Source organism: Bos grunniens, chromosome X (genome assembly GCF_055505025.1).
Source record: "Bos grunniens cultivar Pamir isolate PY7600 chromosome X, Bosgru_T2T1.0, whole genome shotgun sequence".
Taxonomy (NCBI): Eukaryota; Metazoa; Chordata; class Mammalia; order Artiodactyla; family Bovidae; genus Bos; species Bos grunniens.
In genome coordinates this window covers 37,195,184-37,218,504 of record NC_141194.1, presented here as the reverse complement: position 1 = coordinate 37,218,504, position 23,321 = coordinate 37,195,184, and the positions used below count along the sequence as shown (strand labels likewise).

Genomic DNA, 23,321 nt, shown 5'->3' with positions numbered 1-23,321 from the left:
AGGTCCACCCACTGGCAGATAGCCACACCTGCCCCTCCCTACACACCCGCCCAGTGTAGAAGCTGGTGTTTCTGACTCCTCCCCTTCCCTGCTTGCTTTGTGGTGGTGGAGGGGGGGCACTCAGCACTGAGCACCCTCTGGGCTTGTGTCCCACACAGTGAGACGCTGCGGCAAGCTCCATGCCCCAGAGAACGGCTACATGAAGTGCTCCAGTGACGGCGATAATTATGGGGCTGTGTGTGAATTCTCCTGCGTCGGAGGCTACGAGCTCCAGGGGAGCTCTGCCCGAGTATGTCAGTCCAACCTGGCTTGGTCTGGCACTGAGCCCACCTGCACAGGTACGAGGGCAGCTCTCTCTCCAGCCAGCAGCAGACCCTGAAGCCCCTTTGGTTCTGGTTTCCAGGACAGGGAGCCTTTTGTTCTATATACTTAGAAAGGTTCAGGGCCAGCCATATTCATCTGTTGGATGAAAACAGTCCTCCAGTAACTGGGCAGCCCATCTTTCCCACTCTCCTCCTTCACCTCTGCTCATCTGCTGATTTATCTCACATGTCCTCTAAGGAGCAAGCTGGAGGTAGGAGCCCAGGGTTCATTATAAATCAGCAGCATTATGAATTAGCAAAGTCTGCACCCTTGGGACCTCCCTGGCAGTCCAATGGCTAAGACTCCGCACTTCCAATACAGGGGGCCAAGGTTCTAGATCAGGGAACTAGATCCCACATGCCACAATGAGGAGTTGCTTGCCACCACTAAAACCTCATGCAACCCAAACAAAAAAGCATCTGTAGTTTCAGCCAGGAAATTAAAAGACGCTTACTCCTTGGAAGGAAAGTTATGACCAACCCAGATAGCATATTAAAAAGCAGAGACATTACTTTGCCAACAAAGGTCCGTCTAGTCAAGGCTATGGTTTTTCCAGTGGTCATGTATGGATGTGAGAGTTGGACTGTGAAGAAAGCTGAGCACGGAAGAATTGATGCTTTTGAACTGTGGTGCTGGAGAAGACTCTTGAGAGTCCCTTGGACTGCAAGGAGATCCAACCAGTCCATCATAAAGGAAATCAGTCCTGGGTGTTCATTGGAAGGACTGATGCTCAAGCTGAAACTCTAATACTTTGGCCACCTCATGCGAAGAGTTGACTCATTGGAAAAGACCCTGATGCCAGGAGGGATTGAGGGCAGGAGGAGAAGGGGATGACAGAGGATGAGATGGCTGGATGGCATCACTGACTCGATGGACATGAGTTTGAGTGAACTCCGGGAGTTGGTGATGGACAGGGAGGCCTGGCGTGCTGCAATTCATGGGGTCGCATAGAGTCGGACACGACTGAGCGACTGAACTGAACTGAACCCTTGTTCCTCTCTCCAAAGCCAGTGCGCTAATATGTACAGATGATAGAGCCCCTGCTTTGCAGCACTAGCTGGAAAGTCCCACAGATCTTGGGCCTTCGGGATCTTTGCTCCTAATGTCAAATGAGGAAGCAAATACTCTACCTTCTCCTGGAGCTGTTGAAAGGATGAAATGAGGTCATCTATTGAACAATGGAATTGAGCAAGGCTTGGCATATGGTCCCGGGGTTGGGAAGATCCCCTGGAGAAGGGAATAGCAACCCACTCCAATATTCTAGCCTGGATAACAGCAACAGTAATGAAACTAAACTTTCAATAACTGTCAGCTGTTATTACTGAGGAACAAAAATTGGGCTGGATAGTGATCATAGTGTGACATTTGGACTAGCCAGAAAATTCTGGACATGGCTTCTATTTCTGTACTCCACTTTTTCTCATTTCCTAGTACTTTCTCCGGAGAAGGCAATGGCACCCCACTCCAGTACTCTTGCCTGGAAAACCCCATGGACAGAGGAGCCTGGTAGGCTGCAGTCCATAGGGTCGCTAAGTCGGACATGACTGAGCAATTTCACTTTTCACTTCCATGCATTGGAGAAGGAAATGGCAACCCACTCCAGTGTTCTTGCCTGGAGAATCCCAGGGACGGGGGAGCCTGGTGGGCTGCAGTCCATGGGGTCGCATAGAGTCAGACATGACTGAAGCAACTTAGCAGCAGCAGCGGCAGTACTTTCTCATCTTCATGCTTTCCCTTTAATCTTAGAGAGATAGAGACACAGATACATGCATCAACAGCTAAGTGCCTGAGGCTCTTAGATTTTATTAAAATACAAAGAACATCCCTCTTTACTTCCCTGTCTCATTTCCTAGGGTAGGAGAGTAATGCTCCCCACCTCCAGTGCCCTGCAAACATATTCACTTCGTAATCCCCAGAACTTGTGAATGTATTACTTTACGTAGCCAAGGGGCCTTTGAAGTTGTAAATTAAGGATTTTGAGATGGGGGAAAAGCACGTGGATTACCCAGGTGGGCTCAATGGAATCCCAAGCATCCTTAATAAGCGGGAGGTGGGACTGCTCTGAGAGGAGTGAAGTTGGAAGCTGCTATGCTGCTGGCTTTGAAGGTGGAGGAAAAGCTAGGAGCCAAGATTCTGGAAAAAGGCAAGGAAACAGATGTTCCCCCAGGGCATGTGGGTTGAGGGCAGCGGGGGAGGGGGCACAGCCCTGTGAACAGCCCTGACTTGACCCCAGTGAAACCCGTCCCAAACTTCGCACTGCCAGAATTGTAAGAGAATGTGTGTTAAGCCGCTAGGTTTGTGGTGATGAGTTGACCACAAGCAGGAGGAAACTAACACGCATCCCCACTCCCCAACTGAGTGCTCTTTGGGACCACCTCCTGAATAAACTGAAGACTTCTAGTTGAGTCTTTACCTCGGGGTTTACTTCTTACACATATGTTTCTGTGTCTCATCACAGGCTGTATGTATTGAGCCGGAAGCAGTAGAGGGTTTCTGACCTACCTGACTGTTTCTGATTACAGCCATGAATGTCAATGTCGGCGTGAGAACAGCAGCTGCACTTTTGGATCAGTTTTATGAGAAAAGGAGACTGTTCATTGTGTCCACCCCCACAGCCCGAAACCTCCTCTACCGGCTGCAGCTGGGGATGCTCCAGGTGAGTCCTGGCAGCAGGGCCGAGGCAGAAGGGAGGCCTCTGAACAGGAAGGGCCTGGCCATTTCATTAAAAAGCAAAGGCTAGATTCAGTTCTTAATCCATTTCCTGGGAACTTTAGGAACTTGCACTTCAGAACTCCCACCATTCATTTCTGGGTCTGGGCTATAACCTGATTAGCATTGACACCCCAGAGCTAACACAATCGTTTTCCAAATAATGAGGTTTGTTTGTCTTCACTAATAAGCCTAACTGACATGTTGTCCAGGTTCAGCCAAAGAACAAATTGTCTTTGCTGAACCCGGCCAGGGTATGCCTGGGAGGGAGGCCATCTATCTGTAATTTACCCAGAAGGCTGACTCAAGAACTGAGAAGAGTCCAGGGGCCCTGAGGCTCCACATGCCACTGCAGGGAGCTTCCCCAGCTCCCACAGAGCTCCTCAGAGAGGGGTGAGCATCTTTCAGAAAAGCGGTTCTCTGAACCGTGGTCCATGGACTAGCTGTGTCAGCCTGGGAGCTTGTTAGGAATGCAAATTCTGAAGCCCCCACCCAAGACACACTGGATCAGAAACTACCTGTTAGCAAGACCTCCAGGTGACTCCTAAGAACTTCAGAGTTGGGGGGTGGCTTTTCTAGGAAATGTGCCCTTCTTAGCTGTGTAAGTTTTGTAGCTACAAAATGAGGCAACCAATGTTTTATGGGAGGGGAAAAAAAGCCAGAAACTGAAAGGATTGAATTAGAACTTGCTTGATTTTTGTCCTGAAGCATGTTGTCAATAAGAGTGGCCAATCTGATTGAAGAGGTGGGATGCTGAGTTGGGTCATAGATGTGGTGCTGCATATTTTGGGAGAAATGTTTCACCCAGGTGGTGCTAGTGGTAAAGAATCCGCCTGCCAATGCAGGAGACGCAAGAGATGCAGGTTCAATCCCTGGGTTGGGAAGATCTCCTGGGAAAGGAAATGGCAACCCACTCCAGCATCCTTGCCTGGAGAATCCCATGGACAGAAGAGTCTGGCGCACTGTAGTTCATGGGGTTGCAGAGTCAGACATGACTGAGTGCATGCTTGTGCACACACACACATACACACACACGACAGTAAACAGAACCAGATGTTCAGAACAATCTTGGTTTAATTGAAGGCTACAATTTAACTTTCAGCTTTAAGACATTGAATAATAAAACTTTGTTTATTCTCCACATGTACTTGGACTTCCCATGAACTCTGAAGAGCCATATAAAAAGTTTGGGGCTCCCTTGATAGGAACCTAATTTATCTCGTCTTTACCTCCAATCCCTGCCACCTGACCTCCACCTTATGTCCCCTTGTCCCAGGTAGGGGCTTGCTCTTGGGGTAGCACAAGGCCACAACACTCCATTGTGTGGGGAACTGGCCTTGGAGGCTGTATCCCATAACTATACATTTCCCGACCTCTTCTTATTTCCATGGAAAAATAAAAAAGACAAACAACTTGCTTTTTCTCTGTTGGGCAAACTATGGCACTTGTAAGTAAAATTGTATTGACACGCAGCCAAGGCTTGCTCATTTGTGCATTCTTTATGGCTGCTTTAGCATCACAGTGGCACCATTAAAACAGAGACCAGCCAGCCCCATGAAACCTACAGTCTTTACTCTCTGGCCCTGTACACAAAATGTCTGCTGACCCCTGCCCTAGTCTAGCCTACTCCTTCAAGTACTTGCTAAGTTACTAATCAACTAGTTGGTTAGGATACTTGATATCAAGGTATTGATATGTGACCTCCCCCTTCCAACATATTTACATTGGCATTTTAAGCAGAGCCTTCAAAGAAAGGTTTGATTGGCTTATGTGATTGTTAGAATAATAAGAATGTTTATTTCTACCTTTTTTTACATTCTTCTCCCACTTCTATCACCCCATACAGAGATATTTCCGTGGAACTGTAATAAAAACTTGGTGTTCTCATACTTGAGGAGTTTAAACTTTCTTTCTCCCATTTAGTCATCATTCATCTTCAATTACTTCTTTGTTTCCTTATTGCCACTGCTGCTACTGATAAGACTTCCTGGCATGTGGTTGAGCAGATCATGGTTCTTGCCAAGGACCAGCTCAGAGGACTGGAACATTTTCTTTTAAAAAAAATGAGGTATGGTGGACATCTAACATACTAGTTTCAGGTGGACAACATAATGACCCAATATTTGCATATATTGCAAAATGACCGTAACAGTAGTCCATTTAACATCCATCACCATACATAGTTACTAAAAATGGTTTTCTTGTGATAAGACCTTTCAGGATCCACTCCCCTAGCTACTCTCAAATCTACAATATAGTTTTATTAACTAGAGTCACCAAGCTGTATATTACATCCCCATAATTTTTTCATTTTATTACTAGAAATTTGTACCTTTTGACACCCTTCACCCATTTTGCCCAGCCCCAGCCCCCACTTTCGAAAACGACAATCTGTTCTCTATATCCATGAGCTCAATTTGTTTTAGTTCTTTGGGTTTTTCTTTTAAGATTGCACATGTAAGAGAGATCATATGATGTTTTCTCTTTGACTTACTTAACATAATGCTCTCAAGGTACATGCATGTTTCAAATGGCAAGAATTCATTCCGTTTTGTGGCAGCAGAGATACACTTCCTCGGTCTGGGTAGTGAACTTCTCACATAAGAGGGGCAGCCTCATTCCAGCTGCCAAGCTGTGCTTACTCAGTGAGAATGCCATCTGCTAAGGACCTACAGATCTTTTTTATTTGTGACTTGCCAACTAAATCAAATCAGAGAGGAGCAGCCTTTCCAAATGATCAGTCAAAAATAAAATGCACCTTTTTAGCCTGGTATTTCCCCTGGTCTCATTTGTTTTGCATTTCAGTGAACATTTATTGGGCCTTCCCTGGTGGCTCAGTGGTAAAGAATCTGCCTGCCAATGCAGGAGACATGGTTTGATCCCTGGGTCAGGAAGATCCCCCAGAGAAAGAAATGGCAATGCACTCCAGTATTCTTGCCTGGAGAATCCTATGGACAGAGGAGTCTGGCGAGCTATAGTCCATGGGAGTCACAAGAGTCAGACAACTTAGTGTCTTAGCCTTAGTGACTAAACAAGAACAAATATTGCATTTTATATATATCATTTTCTTCATCCATTCATCCATCAAGGGACATTGAGGTTGTTTCCATAGCTTGACTATTGTAAATAATGCGGCAGAGAACATGGGGGTGCTTATATCTTTTGAAGTTAGTGTTTTGCTTTGGATAAATATGCAGAAGTAGACTTGCTGGATCACATGGTAGTTCTGTTTTTAATTTTTTTGAGGCACTGCTTTACTGTTTGCCCTAGTGGCTGCACCCATTTACATTCCCACCAACAGGACATCAGTTCACTTCAGTCGCTCAGTCGTTTTCGACTCGTTGTGACCCCATGGACTGCAGCACGCCAGGCTTCCCTGTCCATCACCAACTCCCGGAGCTTACTCAAACTCATGTCCATTGAGTCGGTGATGCCATCCAACCACCTCATCCTCTGTCGTTCTTTTCTCCTGCCTTCAGGCTTTCCCAGCATCAGGATCTTTTCCAATGAGTCATTTCTTCATATCAGGTGGCTAAAGTATTGGAGTTTCAGCTTCAGCATCAGTCCTTCCAAAGAACACCCAGGACTGATCTCCTTTAGAATGGACTGGTTGGATCTCCTTGCAGTCCAAGGGACTCTCAAGAGTCTTCTCCAACACCACAATTCAAAAGCATCAATTCTTCAGTGCTCAGCTTTCTTTATAGTCCAACTCTCACATCCACACATGACTACTGGAAAAACCAAAGCTTTGACTGCACAGACCTTTGTTGGCAAAGTAATGTCTCTGCTTTTTAATATGATATCTAGGTTGGTCATAACTTTTCTTCCAAGGATCAAGCATCTTTTAATTTCATGGATGCAGTCACTATCTTCGGTGATTTTGGATCCCCCCAAAATAAAGTCATGTATGGATGTGGGAGTTGGACTGTGAAGAAATCTGAGCGCCAAAGAATTGATGCTTTTGAACTGTGGTGTTGGAGACGACTCTTGAGAGTCCCTTGGACTGCAAGGAGATCCAACCAGTCCATCCTCAAGGCAATCAATCCTGGGTATTCATTGGAAGGACCAATGTTGAAGCTGAAACTCCAGTACTTTGGCCACCTGATGTGAAGAGCTGACTCATTGGGAAAGACCCTGATGCTGGGAGGGATTGGGGGCACGAGGAGAAGGAGACAACAGAGGATGAGATGGCTGGATGGCATCACTGACTCGATGGGCGTGAGTCTGAGTGAACTCCGGGAGTTGGTGATGGACAGGGAGGCCTGGCGTGCTGTGATTCATGGGGTGGCAAAGAGTCGGACATGACTGAGCGACTGAACTGAAAATAGTCTGTCACTGTTTCCATTGTTTCCCCGTCTATTTTCCATGAAGTGATGGGACCAGATGCCATGATCTTATTTTTCTGAACGTTGAGTTGTAAGCCAACTTTTTCACTCTCTCCTTTCAGTTTCATCAAGAGGCTCTTTAGTTCTTCACTTTCTGCCATAAGGGTGGTGTCATCTGCGTATCTGAGGTTATTGATATTTCTCCCCACAGTTTTGATTCCAGCTCGCACTTCATCCAGCCCAGTGTTTCTCATGATGTACTCTGCATATGTTAAATAAGCAGGGTGACAATATACAGCCTTGATGTACACCTTTCCCGATTTGGAACTTGTCTGTTGTTCCATGTCCAGTTCTAACTGTTTCTTCCTGACCTGCATACAGATTTCTCAGGAGGCAGGTCAGGTGGTCTGGTATTCTCATCTCTTGAAGAATTTTCCACAGTTTGTTGTGATCCACACAGTCAAAGGATTTGGCATAGTCAGTAAAACAGAAGTAGATGTTTTTCTGGGAACTCTCTTGCTTTTTCGATGATCAAACGGATGTTGGCAATTTGATCACTGGTTCCTCTGCCTTTTCTAAATCCAGCTTGAACATCTGGAAGTTCACCTACTGTTGAAGCCTGGCTTGGAGAATTTTGAGCATTACTTTGCTAGTGTGTGAGATGAGTGCAGTTGTGCGGTAGTTTGAGAATTTTCTTGGGCATTGCCTTTCTTTGGAATTGGAATGAAAACTGACCTTTTCCAGTCCTGTGGCCACTGCTGAGTTTTCCAAATTTGCTGCTATATTGAGCGCAGTACTTTCACAGCATCATCTTTCAGGTTTTGAAATAGCTCAACTGGAATTCTATCACCTCCACTAGCTTTGTTTTTTAGTGATGGCTCCTAAAGCCCACTTGACTTCACATTCCAGGATGTCTGGCTCTAGGTGAGTGATCACACCATTGTGATTATCAGTACATAAGCTTTCCCTTTTCTGTATGTCCTCAATGGCATTTGTTACATGTCTTTTTCTTTCCCCCTTTTGTAGCACTGGTTTATTAAGACTGAATCCCTATCAGTTTTTGTAGACTGTCAGTAGTCACGTATGGATGTGAGAGTTGGACTATAAAGAAAGCTGAGCACCGAAGAACTGATGCTTTTGAACTGTGGTGTTGGAGAAGACTCTTGAGAGTCCCTTGGACTGCAAGGAGACCCAACCAGTCCATCCAAAAGGAAATCAGTCCTGAATATTCATTGGAAGGACTGATGCTGAAGCTGAAACTCCAATACTTTGGCCATCTGATGTGAAGAGTTGACTCATTGGAAAAGACCCTGATGCTGGGAAAGATTGAAGGCAGGAGGAGAAGGGGACGACAGAGGATGAGATGGTTGGATGGCATCACTGACTCAATGGACATGAGTTTGAGTAAGCTCCAGGAGTTGGTGATGGACAGGGAGGCCTAGCATGCTGCAGTCCATGGGGTTGCCAAGAGTCGGAGATGACTCTGTGACTGAACTTAACTGAAACAATGGGGGAACTGAAGCATCAAAGCAAACACATTAAGGATCATACATAATAGATAAACCCTTAAATTTTCTTATTCCCTATATTATTATTCCCCTTATTATTTATTTGCTTAAGTAATTCAACGCATACTGACAGCTTAAGGTGAAAAGTGTCGGATTCGTGATCTCCAAAGATTTAGCTTTGGGACCAGGGACCAGGCTTGATCACTCAAGAGCTTTTGTGTAGCAGAGTTTTATTAAAGTATGAAAAGAGACAGAGAAAGCTTCTGACATAGACATCAGAGGGGAACAGAGAGTGCCCCCCTTGCTAGTCTTAGCAAGGGAGTTATATACTTTTTTAATTGGTTATTGCAGTAAGTCAAAAGAATGTCTCAGGGTTGTAAAGGTCTTACCAGACCCACTCCCACAATATACATTTTAAGATAATGGGATTAGAACTAACAATAGAAAGATTTTACCAGAGCTGCTCCCATAATATATATTTTAAAATGACAGGATTAGTCAGAAGTTTCTCAAAAGGGAGAAACATGTCTTCAAGCAGGATACATTGTTGTTATATAATCATTGGTACAGAGTTTAAGGGAAAACATATCCTTGAGCAATATGAGTTGTTTTGTTGTATAATCATCTGCTCTGGGCTTAAAGAAAAAAACCCTTTGTCCTTTTCTCCTCCTTGAAAACTCCAGACCCCTTTCTCCTCCTCAGGACTTCTTATCAGCCTACCTAGGAACTGACTCTCCAATACTTAACCAAAACTGAATTGCTTAAGAAACATTTCTGCATAGGCTGCAGAGCAGCCTATCTTTCTGTGCCTTTATCTTTTGTTTGACTTCCAGCAATTCTGCCTGAATAGCTCTATCTTCTGGTGCCATCTCCTGGGCTTTCTTAAAGTCAGACAATGCTTGATCGTATTCTTTGAATCCTGGCCACCCTTGGGCTCTATGGTACAGTGCCTTGGTGTTTGCTGAATCTGTTTCAAGGACCTCCAAGCAACTGTCAACCACTCCCTGCCAATCAGACATTTTCAGTGGACATCTTCAGTTTGCAAGCTCCAATATTCAGCACACAGCTTAAAGCAACAGGCTGCAGCTTTGATCCACGTGCTTTTTCAGCTGCAACTTTTGTGCCTTCCACATACCTTAAAACTTTGGTGTACTTTTTTTTAATGGCCATCTCTCAGTTCTGGGATTTGAATAAAGAATTTCCAATGTTTTTTAAGTGTTCTGTTACTGATAAAATTTCATCTACATCTTTTAAATCTACATCTGCATCCTCCGAAATCTCGATGACTGTCACCAGAACTATCTTGGGGGAATATTCCCTAATCATCCCCTTCCTTCAGTTTTCTGCATTCTGCAATAATGCACAATTTGGCAGTTTTTTGACCTTTCATCTCCACATTTTCCCAAATCCTTGCCACACCCATTCCTTTCATCACTTGCCCAAACAACACGTGTTTCCCATGAGTGAGGAGTCGGAACTGTCGTGATGAACTGAGAATCGCTTATCTTGCAGCCTGCATTTGCCAGGCTCAGTAATTCCGCCTCATTATGCTGACAATGGAAGTTTTCATCTTCAAATTTTTCATCATAAATATTTTCTCCACCTGTCCCATTCTAATTGGAGAAGTCTCCACCCTGAATCATAAATTTCTTGATTTGATGAAAAGGGCATCCTTTCAATTTCACCACTTCCCTGGTGGCTCAGACGGTAAAGCGTCTGCCTATAGTCTGGGAGACCCAGGTTCGATCCCTGGGTTGGGAAGATTCCCTGGAGAAGGAAATGGCAACCCACTCCAGTACTCTTGCCTGGAAAATCCCATGGATGGAGGAGCCTGGCGGGCTACAGTCCATGGGGTTGCAAAGAGTCGGACACGACTGAGCGACTTTTTTTTTTTTCAAATAGAGAGGTTTCCCAGTAGTGAGTCCAATGCCCGTTTCTCCTGTACCTGACTGCTAAGTCACTTCAGTCATGCCCAACTCTTTGCGACCCCATGGACTGTCGCCCACCAGGTTCCTCTATCCATGGGATTTTCCAGACAAGAGTACTGCAGTAGGTTGCCATTTCCTTCTCCAAGGGAATCTTCCTGACCCAGGGATTGAACTCATGTCTCTTATGTCTCCTGCACTGGCAGGAGTTCTTTACCACTACCACCACCTGGGTAAGTGTTCTGTACACAATTTTCCTGTACACAATGCTTGAAAAATGTATGCAGTTTGGGGCATAATATCTGCAAGCAATTTTAAGGCAATTAGACCATATTGTTCCCCTCTAATATCCAGATTGAAGAAGACTAGAGGGTTACTGGGGTTGGAGTGCTTAACTGGGGTGAGGAGGAGACAAGTGCAACATTGTGGCCCAAGGACACCATTTGCAAGTGACTCAGAGCACTGCATGGAGAAGGCAATGGCACCCCACTCCAGTACTCTTGCCTGGAAAATCCCATGGGCAGAGGAGCCTGGTAGGCTGCAGTCCGTGGGGTTGCTAAGAGTTGGACACGACTGAGCGACTTCACTTTCCCATTTCACTTTCATGCATTGGAGAAGGAAATGGCAACGCACTCCACTGTTGTTGCCTGGAGAATCCCAGGGACGGGGAGCCTGATGGGCTGATGTCTATGGGGTCGCACAGAGTCGGACACGACTGAAGTAACTTAGCAGCAGCAGAGCACTGCATGGCCACAGCACAGCACACTGCATCCATGTAGACCAGCTGTGCTGTTATGTGTCTCTTTAATGATGGCCTTTTTTTTTTAATTTTTTACTTTACGGTATTGTATTGGTTTTGCCATACATCAACATGATGGCCCTTCTAATAGGCATTTGGTGTTGTCTTATGATTTTGATTTGCTTTTTAATGACTAGTAATATTTAGCATCTTTTCATGTATCTGTGCAATGGCACCCCACTCCAGTACTCTTGCCTGGAAAATCCATGAATGGAGGAGCCTGGTGGGCTGCAGTCCATGGGGTCGCTAAGTGTCGGACATGACTGAGTGACTTCCTTTCACTTTTCACTTTCATGCATTGGAGAAGGAAATGGTAACCCATTCTAGTGTTCTTGCCTGGAGAATCCCAGGGACGGGGGAGCCTGGTGGACTTCCGTCTGTGGGATCACACAGAGTCGGACACGACTGAAGCGACTTAGCATGTATCTGTTGGCCTTTCATATATTTTCTTTGGAGAAATGTCTGTTCAGGCCTTTTGACCATTTTAAAATTGAATCATTTATTTGCTGTTGAGTTAAATGAGTTCTTTAGCGATTCTGGATATTAATCCCTTATCAGATAAATGGCTTGCAAGTGTTTTTTGTTCCCATTTTGTAGGTTGTCTTTATACTTGTTGATAGTTTCTCTTACTGTGCAGAAGCTTCTTAGTTTCATGTAATCCTACTTGTTTTTTTGTTTGTTTTTTGTTTTTTCATTTTGTTGCTAGTGCTTAAGGTGTCATATCCAAAAATCATTGCCAAGAGCTATATCAAGGAGCTCTTTTTCCTGTTTTTTCATCTAGGAATTTCATAGTTTCATATCTTCTATTTAAGTCTCTAATCCATTTCAAGCTCATTTTTGTAAGAAGTATAACCTAAGGTGTTAGTTTCATTTTTTTACGTGTGAATATCCAGTTTCTTCAGCACTAGTTGTTAAAAAGACTGACTTTTCTCTATTGAGTATTCTTGGCTCTTTTGTCAAATACAAGTTGGCTATATATCCTTGAGTTTATTTCTGGGCTCCCAATTCCTTCCCATTTGCTTTTTTGGGCGGGTAAGGATGTGTTTTTATGCCAGTACTATACTGTATGCAGGTCAGGAAGCAACAGTTAGAACTGAACATGGAACAACAGATTGGTTCCAAATAGGAAAAGGAGTATGACAAGGCTGTATATTGTCACCCTGCTTGTTTAACTTATATGCAGAGTACATCATGAGAAACGCTGGGCTGGAAGAAGCACAAGCTGGAATCAAGATTGCCGGGAGAAATATCAATAACCTCAGATATGCAGATGACACCACCCTTATGGCAGAAAGTGAAGAGGAACTCAAAAGCCTCTTGATGAAAGTGAAAGAGGAGAGTGAAAAAGTTGGCTTAAAGCTCAACATTCAGAAAATGAAGATCATGGCATCCGGTCCCACTTCATGGGAAATAGACAGGGAAACAGTGGAAACAGTATCAGACTTCATTTTTTGGGCTCCAAAATCACTGCAGATGGTGACTGCAGCCATGAAAGTAAAAGATGCTTACTCCTTGGAAGTAAAGTTATGACCAACCTAGATAGCATATTCAAAAGCAGAGACATTACTTTGCCAACAAAGGTCCATCTAGTCAAGGCTATGGTTTTTCCAGTGGTCATGTATGGATGTGAGAGTTGGACTGTGAAGAAAGCTGAGTGCCAAAGGATTGATGCTTTTGAACTGTGGTGTTGGAGAAGACTTTGAGAGTCCCTTGGACTGCAAGGAGATCCAACCAGTCCATTCTAAAGGAGATCAGCCCTGGATGTTCTTTGGAAGGAATGACACTAAAGCTGAAACTCCAGTACTTTGGCCACCTCATGCAAAGAGTTGACTCATTGGAAAAGACCCTGATGCTGGGAGGGATTGGAGGCAGGAGGAGAAGGGGACGACAGAGGATGAGATGGCTGGATGGCATCACTGACTCGATGGACATGAGTTTGAGTGAACTCCGGGAGTTGGTGATGGACAGGGAGGCCTGGCGTGCTGCAATTCATGGGGTCGCAAAGAGTCGGACATGACTAAGTGACTGAACTGAACTGATACTGTTTGAAGTACCATAGCTTTATAGTATAGCTTGAAATCAGAAAATGTGATGCCTCCTGCTATATTCTTTTTTTGTTGTTGTTGTTCTATTCTTTGAGAATTGCTTGGCTATTTAGGGGTCTTTTGTAGTTCTGTACAAGCTTCAGGACTGTTCTCCACCCCCATCCCCACTTGTGTAAAAATGCCTAGCATTTTTTCATAGATTGTCCCAGCCTTCTACCACTGAGAATAATGTTAGCTGTAGACTAGTCATTTATGACCTTTCTTATGTTTAGGTACTTTGTTTCTATACCAAAAACTTTTTTTAAAAGGATCATGAACATAAGTTGAATTTTGTCAAATGCTTTTTCTCCATCTATTGGGGTGATTTTTTCATTCTATTAATCTGATATATCATTGATTTTGTGTCTGTTGAGCCATCCTGCATTCTAGGTGAAATTCCACTTGGTCATGCTGAGTTATCCTTGTAATGTGCTGCTGAATTCAGTTTGCTAATATTTTGAGAAATTTTGCATCCATACTAATCAGGGATATTGATCTGTATTTTTCTGATAGTGTCTTTTTCTGGCTTTGCTATCAGGGTAATGTTGACCTCATAAAATGAGTTTGGAAATATTTCTTCCTTTTCTACTGTTTTTGGAAGGGTTTCAAGGTTACTGTCAATTCTTTACAAACATTCTTTAAATGTTTGGTAACATTCATTAGTGAAGCTATCTGGTCCTGGGCTTTAATCATTGGGGGATTTTTAATTTTTTTATTATTTTATTGATTTAATCTCCTTACTAGTAATTGATCTATTCAGACTTTCCATTCCTTCATGATTCACTCTTGATTGTTTTTATGTTTCTAAGAATTTTTCCACTTCTAGGTTGTCGAATTATTGGCATAGAGCTATTCATAATAGCCTCTTATGAACTTTGTATTTCTGTTGTATCAGTTGTAATTCTCTGACATTTACAGTTTTGTTGATTTAGTTTTTTCCTTAGTTTAAGGGAGTGTCAATTTAATTTATTTTTCAAAGAACCAACTCTTAGTTTGGTTAATCTTTTCTACTGTTTTTCTGTTTTCAGTTTCATTTATTTTTGCTCTAATCTTTATTTCCTTCCCTCTGGGTTCAGTTTCTTTCTCTAGCTCCTTAAGGCATAATTAGGTTGTTAATTTGGGAAATTTCTTGCTTTTTAATGTTGGTTTTTATTGTTGTGCATTTGAGTTTTCATATGTTGTCTCCATTTTTGTGTCAAGATACTTTATTTCCCCTTTAATTTCTTCCTGATCCATATGTTATTCAGGAGAGTGTTGTTTAATTTCCATGTATACATGAATTTTCAGTTTCCTCTTGTTGCTGCTCAGTCGTGTCCGACTCTGTGCGACCCCATAGACGGCAGCCCACCAGGCTTTCCCGTCCCTGGGATTCTCCAGGCAAGAACACTGGAGTGGGTTGCCATTTCCTTCTCCAATGTGTGGAAGTGAAAAGCTAAAGGGAAGTCACTCAGTCGTGTCCGACTCCTAGCGACCCCATGTTATTGATTTCTTATTTTGTACCACTGTGGTCAGAGAAGATACTTGGTATAATTTCAGTCTTCTTAAATTTTCTGCTGCTGCTGCTAAGTCGCTTCAGCCATGTCCGACTCTGTGTGACCCCATAGACGGCAGCCCACCAGGCTCCCTCATCCCTGGGATTCTCCAGGGAAGAACACTAGAGTGGGTTGCCATTTCCTTCTCCAATGCATGAAAGTGAAAAGTGAAAGTGAAGTCGGTCAGTCGTGTCCGACTCTTCACAACCCCTTGGACTGCAGCCTACCAGGCTCCTCCATCCATGGGATTTTCCAGGCAAGAGTACTGGAGTGGGGTGCCATTGCCTTCTCTGTCTTAAATTTTCTAAGACTTGTTTATTTAGTGGCCTAACATATGGTCTGGAGAAGGAAATGGCAACCCACTCCAGTATTCTTGCCTGGAGAATCCTGTGGATGGAGGAGCCTGGTGGGCTGCTGTCCATAGGGTCGCACAGAGTCAGATATGACTGAAGTGACTTAGCATGCGTGCGTGCATTGAAGAAGGAAATGGCAACCCACTCCAGTATTCTTGCCTGGAGAATCCCAGGGAGCCTGGTGGGCTGCTGTCCATGGGATCACACAGAGTCTGACACGACTGAAGCGACTTAGCAGCAGCAGCAACATATGGTCTGTTCTAGAAAATGTTTCACCTGCACTTGAGAAGAATGTGTATTCTGCTGATGTTGGATAGACTATTCTGTGTATGTCTGTTTTGTATATTTAGTCTGTGCATGCTAACTCACTTCAGTCATGTCTGACTCTTTGTGAACCTATGGACTGTGGCCCGCCAGGATCCTCTGTCCATGGGATTCTCTAGGCAAGAATACTGGAGTGGGTTGCCATGCTCTCTTCCAGGGGATCTTCCTGACCAGGCATCAAACCCATGTCTCTTATGTCTCCTGCACTGGTAGGTGAGTTCTTTACCGCTAGTGCCAGCTGAGAAGCCCCTTTTGGTCTATAGAGTTATTCAAATTTGGTGTTTCTTTATTGATTCTGTCTAGATGATCTATCCATTGTTGAGAGTGGGGTTTTAAAGTCCTGTTTATTTCTCCTTTTAGGTCTATCAGTTTTTGCTTTATGAATTTCAGTTTTCTAATGTTGGGCACGTAAATATGATCATTATAACTTTTTGATGTATTGATCCTATCATCATTATATAATGACCGTCTTTGTTTCCTTTTACCATTTTTAAAATTAAAGCCTATTTTGTCTGATATATCTACTCCTGACTTTTTTGGGTTGTTTGCTTAAATTATTTTTCCATCCCTTTACATTTCCTTTGTATGTCTTGAAGGCCAAAATGATTCTTGCAATAAGCATATCATTAGATCTTTTATAAAAATCCATTTAGCCATTTGATTTCTCATTTAGAGAACTGGATCCATTTACATTTAAAGTTATTATTGATAAATAATAAGATACTGCCATTTTGTTAATTGTTTTCTGATTGTTTTATAGATCAGCTATTTCTTCTTTTCTTTTATTGTGTTTTGATGCTGTGTGGTATTAGTATGCTTTGACTTTATCATACTTTTTTGTAATTCAGGTTTTTCCCTTCTTGTTACCATATGAGCATGCATTTTAAGTCACTTCAGTCATGTCTGATTCTTTTTGACGCTATAGACCATAGCCCATCAGGCTCCTCTGTCCATGGGATTCTCCAGGCAAAAATACTGGACTGGGTTCCATGCCCTCCTTTAGGGGATCTTTCCAACCCAGGGATCGAACCCACATCTCTTATGTCTCCTGCATTGGCAGGCAGGTTCTTTACCACTAGTACCACCTGGGAAGCTGTTACCATGAGGCTTACATTAAAAACAAACAAACAAACAAAAAAACCTTAAATTATAACACACTATTTTAAACTAATACCAACTTAATTTCAATCAAATCCTAAGCTTTATACTTTAAATTATACTCCCTTCCCGTTTTAGGTTATTGATGTTACAATTTACATAGTTTTTAATATTGTATACTTCATAACTTTAATATTGTATACCTCAGATTATTGTAATTTTAGTTATTTTTACCATGTTAGGTATTCTTTTAAGTTTCTGTATCTTTGAAAAAATGTTTTATATTGGATTATAGTTGATTAACAATGTTACTTTCAGATGTACAGCAAAGTAATGCAGTTATATATATATATATATATACACGTATATATGTATCTACTCTTTTTCAAATTCTTTTCGCACTTAGGTTATCACAAAAAATTGAGCAGAGTTCCCTGTGCTATACAATAGGTCCTTGTTGATTATAGATTTTAAATATAGCAGTGTGTACCTGTCCAACCTGCACTCTCTCCTCTCCCCACCCTTCACCCTGACACCATAGTTCATTCTCTGAGTCTGCTTCTGCTTTGTAGTGTCACCTTTTAAGATTCTGCATATTAGTGATGTCATATATTTGTCTTTCTCTTTCTTACTCACTATGATAAACTCCAGGTCCATCCATGTTTCTGCAAATGGCATTATTTCATTCTTTTTATGCCTGAATAATATTTCATTGTATATATGTACCACATCTTCTTTATCCATTCATCAGTGGACATTTAGGTTACTTCCATGTCTTGGATATTGTAGATAGTGCTGCAATGAACATTGTGGTGTGTGTATCCTTTTAAACCACGTTTTTCTTTTGATGTATGCCCAGGAGTATCACTATTTTTAGTTTTTTAAGAAACCTCCACACTGTTCTCCATAATCCCTGTACCAATTTAAATTCCCACCAACAGTGTAGGAAGGTTCCATTTTCTCCACACTCTCTCTAGCATTTATTATTTGTAGACTTTTTATTCCTAGATTTTTTTTTTTTTAAGAGCCTCCATACAGTTCTCCATAGTGGCTGTATCAATTTACATTCCCACTAATAGTACAAGAGGGTTCCCTTTTCTCCACATCTTCTCTAGCATTTATTGTTTGTAGATTTTTTAAATGATGGCCATTCTGATCAGTGTGAGGTGATACCTCATTGTAGTTTTGACTTGCATTTTTATAATAATGAATAATGTTGAGCATCTTTTCATGTGTTTATTGACCATCTGTATGTCTTCTTTGGAGAAATGTCTGTTTAGGTCTTCTGCCCATTTTTTGATTGTGCTGTTTGTTTTTTCTATATTGAGTTGTATGAGCTGTTTGCTATTTTGAATATTAACCCCTTGTCAGTTGGCCTTGTTTGCAAATATTTTCTCCCATTCTGTAGGTTGTCTTTTCATTTTGCTGGTGGTTTCCTTTGCTGCACAAAAGCTTATAAATTGGGTTAGGTTCTGTTTGTTTATTTTTGCTTTTATTTCTTTTGCCTTGGGAGACTGATCTAAGAAAACATTTCTATGATCTATGTAGAAGGTGCACTTGAGAAGAATGTGTTTTCTGCTGCTTTTGGATGAAATGCTACATGAATATCAATTCCATCTGGTCTAATGTGTCATTTAAGGCCTGGGTTTCCTTATTGATTTTCTGTCTGGATAATCTATCCATTGATGAAAGTGGGGTGTGAAAGTCCCCCACTATTATTGTGTTACTGTCAATTTCTCCTTTTATGTCTATTAGTATTTGCCTTATATATTGAGGTGCTCTCTATCTGTGCATCCATTCTTTTTCTGAGATCTTGGATTATCTTTACCATCATTACTCTGAATTGCTTTTCAGGCAGATTGCCTATCTCCATTTCACTTATTTGTTCTTCTGGAGTTTTATCTTGTTCCTTCATCTGGGACATATACCTCTGCTGTCTCATTTTGTCTAATTTTCTGATTGCAGTTTCCACTCTGCAGGCTACAGGCTGTGTAGTTCTTGCTTCTGTCTGTCTGGTTTTGAATGAGGCAGTCTAAGAGGCTTGTGCAGGCTTCCTGGTGGGAGGGATTAGTTCCTGCCTACTGGTAGGTGGAGCTGGGTCTTGTCCATCTCCTGGGCAGGGTCCTGTCAAGGGGTGTGTTTAGTAGGCAGCTGTGTGCTCAGGATGACTTAAAATAGTCTCACAAGTGGGGCTGTTTTCCTGTCCTGTTGGTTGTTTAGCTTGAGGCATCTTAGCACTCAGCCTACAGGCTGTTGGGTGGGTCCAGGTCTTGATAAGAAAATGGTGGCCTCCAGCAGGGCTCATGCTGATGTATATTCCTGAGAACTACTGCTGTAATTGTCTGTCCCAACAGTGAGCCACAGCTGCCTCCCCTAACCTCTGCAGGTAACCCTCCAATACTAGCAATACTAGCAGGTAGGTCTGGCCCAGTCTTTTATGAGGTCACTGATTTCTTTTCCCTGGTTCCTGGTGTGCCAAAGACCTTGTGTGTGCCCTCCAAAGTGGAGTTTCTGTTTTCCCCAGTCCTATGGAATTCCTGTGATTAAACCCCACTTCCTTCAAAACTAGAGGATTTGGAGGCTCCTCTTCCTGTTGCCAGACCCCCTAGCTGGGGAGCCTGATGTGGGGCTCAGAACTTCCACTCCTGTGTACAACTTCTGTGGTGTAATTATTTTCCAGTTTGTGGCCCGCCCACCTGATGGCCAGGAGTTGATTTAATCACTTTTGCACACAGGCGCGTGGGTGCGCACGCTACCCCGCCCCCCCATCTTGTAGCTCCTTCTTTGTCTTTGGATGTAGGGTATCTTTTTTGATAGGTTCTAGCATTTTTTTGCAGAGAAGGCAATGGCACCTCACTTCAGTGTTCTTGCCTGGAGAATCTCAGGAACGGGGGAGCCTGGTGGGGTGCCGTCTATGGGGTTGCAGAGTCAGACATGACCGAAGTGACTTAGCAGCGGCAGCATTTTTTGTTGGTTGTTCAGAAGTTAGTTATTTTGGTGGTTTCATCAGAAGAGGTGAGCTCACATCCTTCTACTCTGCCATCTTGTCTCTGTCTACCATGGTTGTTTTTTAACTTTTAAATTCAAGCTGTAAGTGAATTACATACCACTATTACCATATTACAGAACTCAACTTTGACTAAGTTTCCCCCTTTCCAGTGAGTTTTACACTGCCTTCTTATGTTCTTATGATGTTAGTTATTGTCCTTTTATAGTTATTCCTCAGTACTTACAGGGGATAGGTTGGAAGACTCACTGTGGACCCCAAAATCCGTGGATGCTTACATCCCATTGTCAGTGCTCTGTATCTATGGGCTCCATATACATTGATCTTCTGGTTCTACATATAGTATGTGGTCCATGGTTGGTTGAATTTGTGGATCTGTAACTTGTGGATATGGACGACTGACTGTACTTCCACTCAAAGAAGTCTTGTAAAGCAGGTCTAATGGTGATGAACTCTCTCAGCTTTTGTTTTTTCAGAAAAATATTTGTGTCTCTTTCATTTCTATAGGGGAGCTTTACTGGATATGGAATTTCTAGGGTTGACAGTTTTTCCTCCCAATATTTTGAATATGTCATACCATTCTCTTCTGGTCTGAAAAATTTCCATTATTAAACCACTGGTAGTCTTATGGTAGTCTTATGGTTTGGTCTCGGTTGCAGAGTGCTCATTTAAAATGCTGAATTATGTGCAAACTACATTTTACATAGAAATGTATCTCAAATAGTTCCCATTTGTGTTCTCTTTCATTAGAGGTCATTTCTATGTAAAACCATCAAAATTGCCTTTATAGGTCATGTCCATTTGACGGCCTCTAAACCCTTCAGTTCAGACAGTAAAGCGTCTGCCTGCAATGCGGGAGACCTGGATTCGATTCCTGGGTCAGGAAGATCCTCTGGAGAAGGAAATGGCACCCCACTCCAGTATTTTTGCCTGGAGAATCCCATGGACGGAGGAGCCTGGGGGGCTACAGTCCACGGGGTCGCAGAGTCAGACATGACTGAGCGACTTCACTCACTCACTCAGTCTTATGGAGGTTCCCTTGTATGTAACTTCTCTCTTTTCTCTTGTTGCTTTAAAAAGTCTTTGTTTTTGTCTTTTGACAATTATAATATGTCCTGGTGTAGCCTATTTGGGTTCAATCTATTTGGCATCCTTTTTGGATCTAGATGTCTAGTTCTCTCCCAAGGATTGGGAATTTTTCAGCCATTATTTACTGAAATACACTTTTTGTCCCTTTCCTTCTCCTAGAATTCCCAGAATGCAAATACTTTTCATTGTGTCCTATAAGTCCCTTAGGCTCTCTTCAATCTTTTTCATTATTTTTCCTTTTTGTTCCTCTGACTGGATAATTTCAAATTATCTGTTTCCCAGGTTTCTTATTCTTCTGCATAGTTGAATCTGCTTTTGAGGCTCTCTATTGAATTTGTCAGTTATTTTATTATTCAGATGTATGATTTTTTTTTCATGGTTTATATTTGTCAAACTCCTGTTCATTTTTCTAATTTCATTTAGTTGTCTGTTCTTATAGCTCACAAAACCTCTTTAAGAGAATTATTCTGAATTCTTTGAAAGTTCATAGCTCTCCAATTTCTTAGGGTCAGTTATTGGCCCTTTATTAATTACATTTGGTGGTATCAGACATACTTGCTTTTTCATGATCCTTGATTCTTTTTATCGGTATCTGTTCATTTGAGTAAGTGATCTCTTTTTCCAGACAGTTCCGGTTTACTTTGGCAGAGACAGTTCTTCAGTCAGCTCTGTTAGGTTTCTGGACATATCTGCTGGTAACATCCTTGGGAAGGTGGGGCTTGCTGCTAGGATCTGGTTGGCTGAAGCATCGGTTTGAGCTCTGAGCTTGGTGGCAGGGGTGTGCCATAGACTGGGAACAGCTGGGTAGGTCTGCCATCTTAGTCCCCTGCCCAAATGCAGCTGTAGGATGTGCTTCATGAATTCTAGATTCTCCTCAGGCTTACTAGATGCTTTAGACTGGGTAATATGCCCAGCTGTAGGTGCGGCTATGAATTAGCTTCCCTCCTCTGGCAAAGCAGCAGGAAGGGACCCAGAGTTGGCATGGCTCATGGTCTGGGGACCCAAGTCAAACAAGAGTGTGCACTGAATATTTTGCCTAGGTAAGGACACCAGTTTTGCTCTGCAGACAGAGAAAGCTACAGTCTGTGTTCTGTTCAGATGCACCATAAGCAGGGCTGTTGGATGGGTGATACAGCTTCCTTTGTGTTAGGCTTCAGTTCCTTGGTCAGGTGGTCTGAAGGTAGTATTCAGTTATAAGTGAGGTTGTGAATGGTTTTCCATTCCTGGGCACAGTGGGAAAAGCACCTTCAATGCCACGGATACTCTTAGTTTGTGACCTTGACTCAAGCCGACTCATATATCAAGTTCCCTGGCCGCACAGGGCCACTTTCTTTGCCCTGGCAGCCATCAGCTCTGCTCACCCGCCTCTCAGTTAAGAGTTGCTGGGTTGTACAGCTTCCAGGTATTCTCACCAACTCCTCCTGTCAGCTGGGAGCCACACTCCAGAATGGGTAGGGCAATGACTCGGGCCATGCCTGGGTGGTACTGGGAGGGCACATTTCAGGCAACTCTCAAATTTTCCCAAATAGGCTTTCTGGTCTGGAAGGGACAGGAGCCTCAGTCTGTAGTGGGTGAGGCTATGTATCACCTCCCCTGCCTGGGCATAGCAGAGGGACTGTCCAGAGGGACAGCACAAAAATGGTGTCCCTGGCATGTATTCCCTGAGAGCCTCTCTGTAGGTCTCAAGATGTGTGCCAAGCCTGAAACCTGTCCTTAAGGCTGAAGATCCAGGAGAAAAAATGAGACCTCTTTCACAGAAACTGGGGGTGTATTTTAGTTTGCTGTCTCTGCAATGACCTGGATGTGGTAGCCCAGCAAAAACTATTACAGTCACGTGTGACCCAGCATTGTAATCCCTCCAGCCACCAGAGCCAGGTCATCAAGTGGTGTCTGCTGGTGCAGGCGTGCATATGTGCTAAGTCACTTCAGTTGTGTGTGACTCTTTGCGACCCCATGGACTGTAGCTCACCAGGCTCCTCTGTGCATGCAATTTCCCAGGCAAGAATATTGGAGTGGGTAGCCATACTACCCTCCTCTAGAGTATCTCCCCGACCCAGGGATTGAACCTGCATCTCTGTCTCTTAGGTCTATGTGCATTGGCAGGTGGGTTCTTTACCACTTGTGCCACCTGGGAATTGGGTGGCACCCACCAAACCCAGGTTACCAATTGTTAAAAAAAGAAAGAAAGCAGGGCATCAGGTGGGG

General features: G+C 43.1%; 1 protein-coding gene and 1 pseudogene across 3 annotated transcripts in view; one reads left to right on the top strand and one right to left on the bottom strand.

The window, feature by feature from the left end:
- The window catches only part of SRPX (sushi repeat containing protein X-linked), a 144,622-nt gene that overhangs the window by 89,870 nt on the left and 31,431 nt on the right, over positions 1 to 23,321 (top strand). For all 3 annotated transcript variants that reach the window (XM_086387677.1, XM_086387678.1, XM_086387676.1), the window contains 2 exons: positions 159 to 338; positions 2,886 to 3,019. In XM_086387677.1, coding sequence (XP_086243803.1) covers positions 159 to 338; positions 2,886 to 3,019 — 314 coding nt within the window. The remainder of the gene's footprint in view (positions 1 to 158; positions 339 to 2,885; positions 3,020 to 23,321) is intronic.
- On the bottom strand, positions 9,648 to 22,589 carry LOC147340154 (peptidyl-prolyl cis-trans isomerase D pseudogene; annotated as a pseudogene).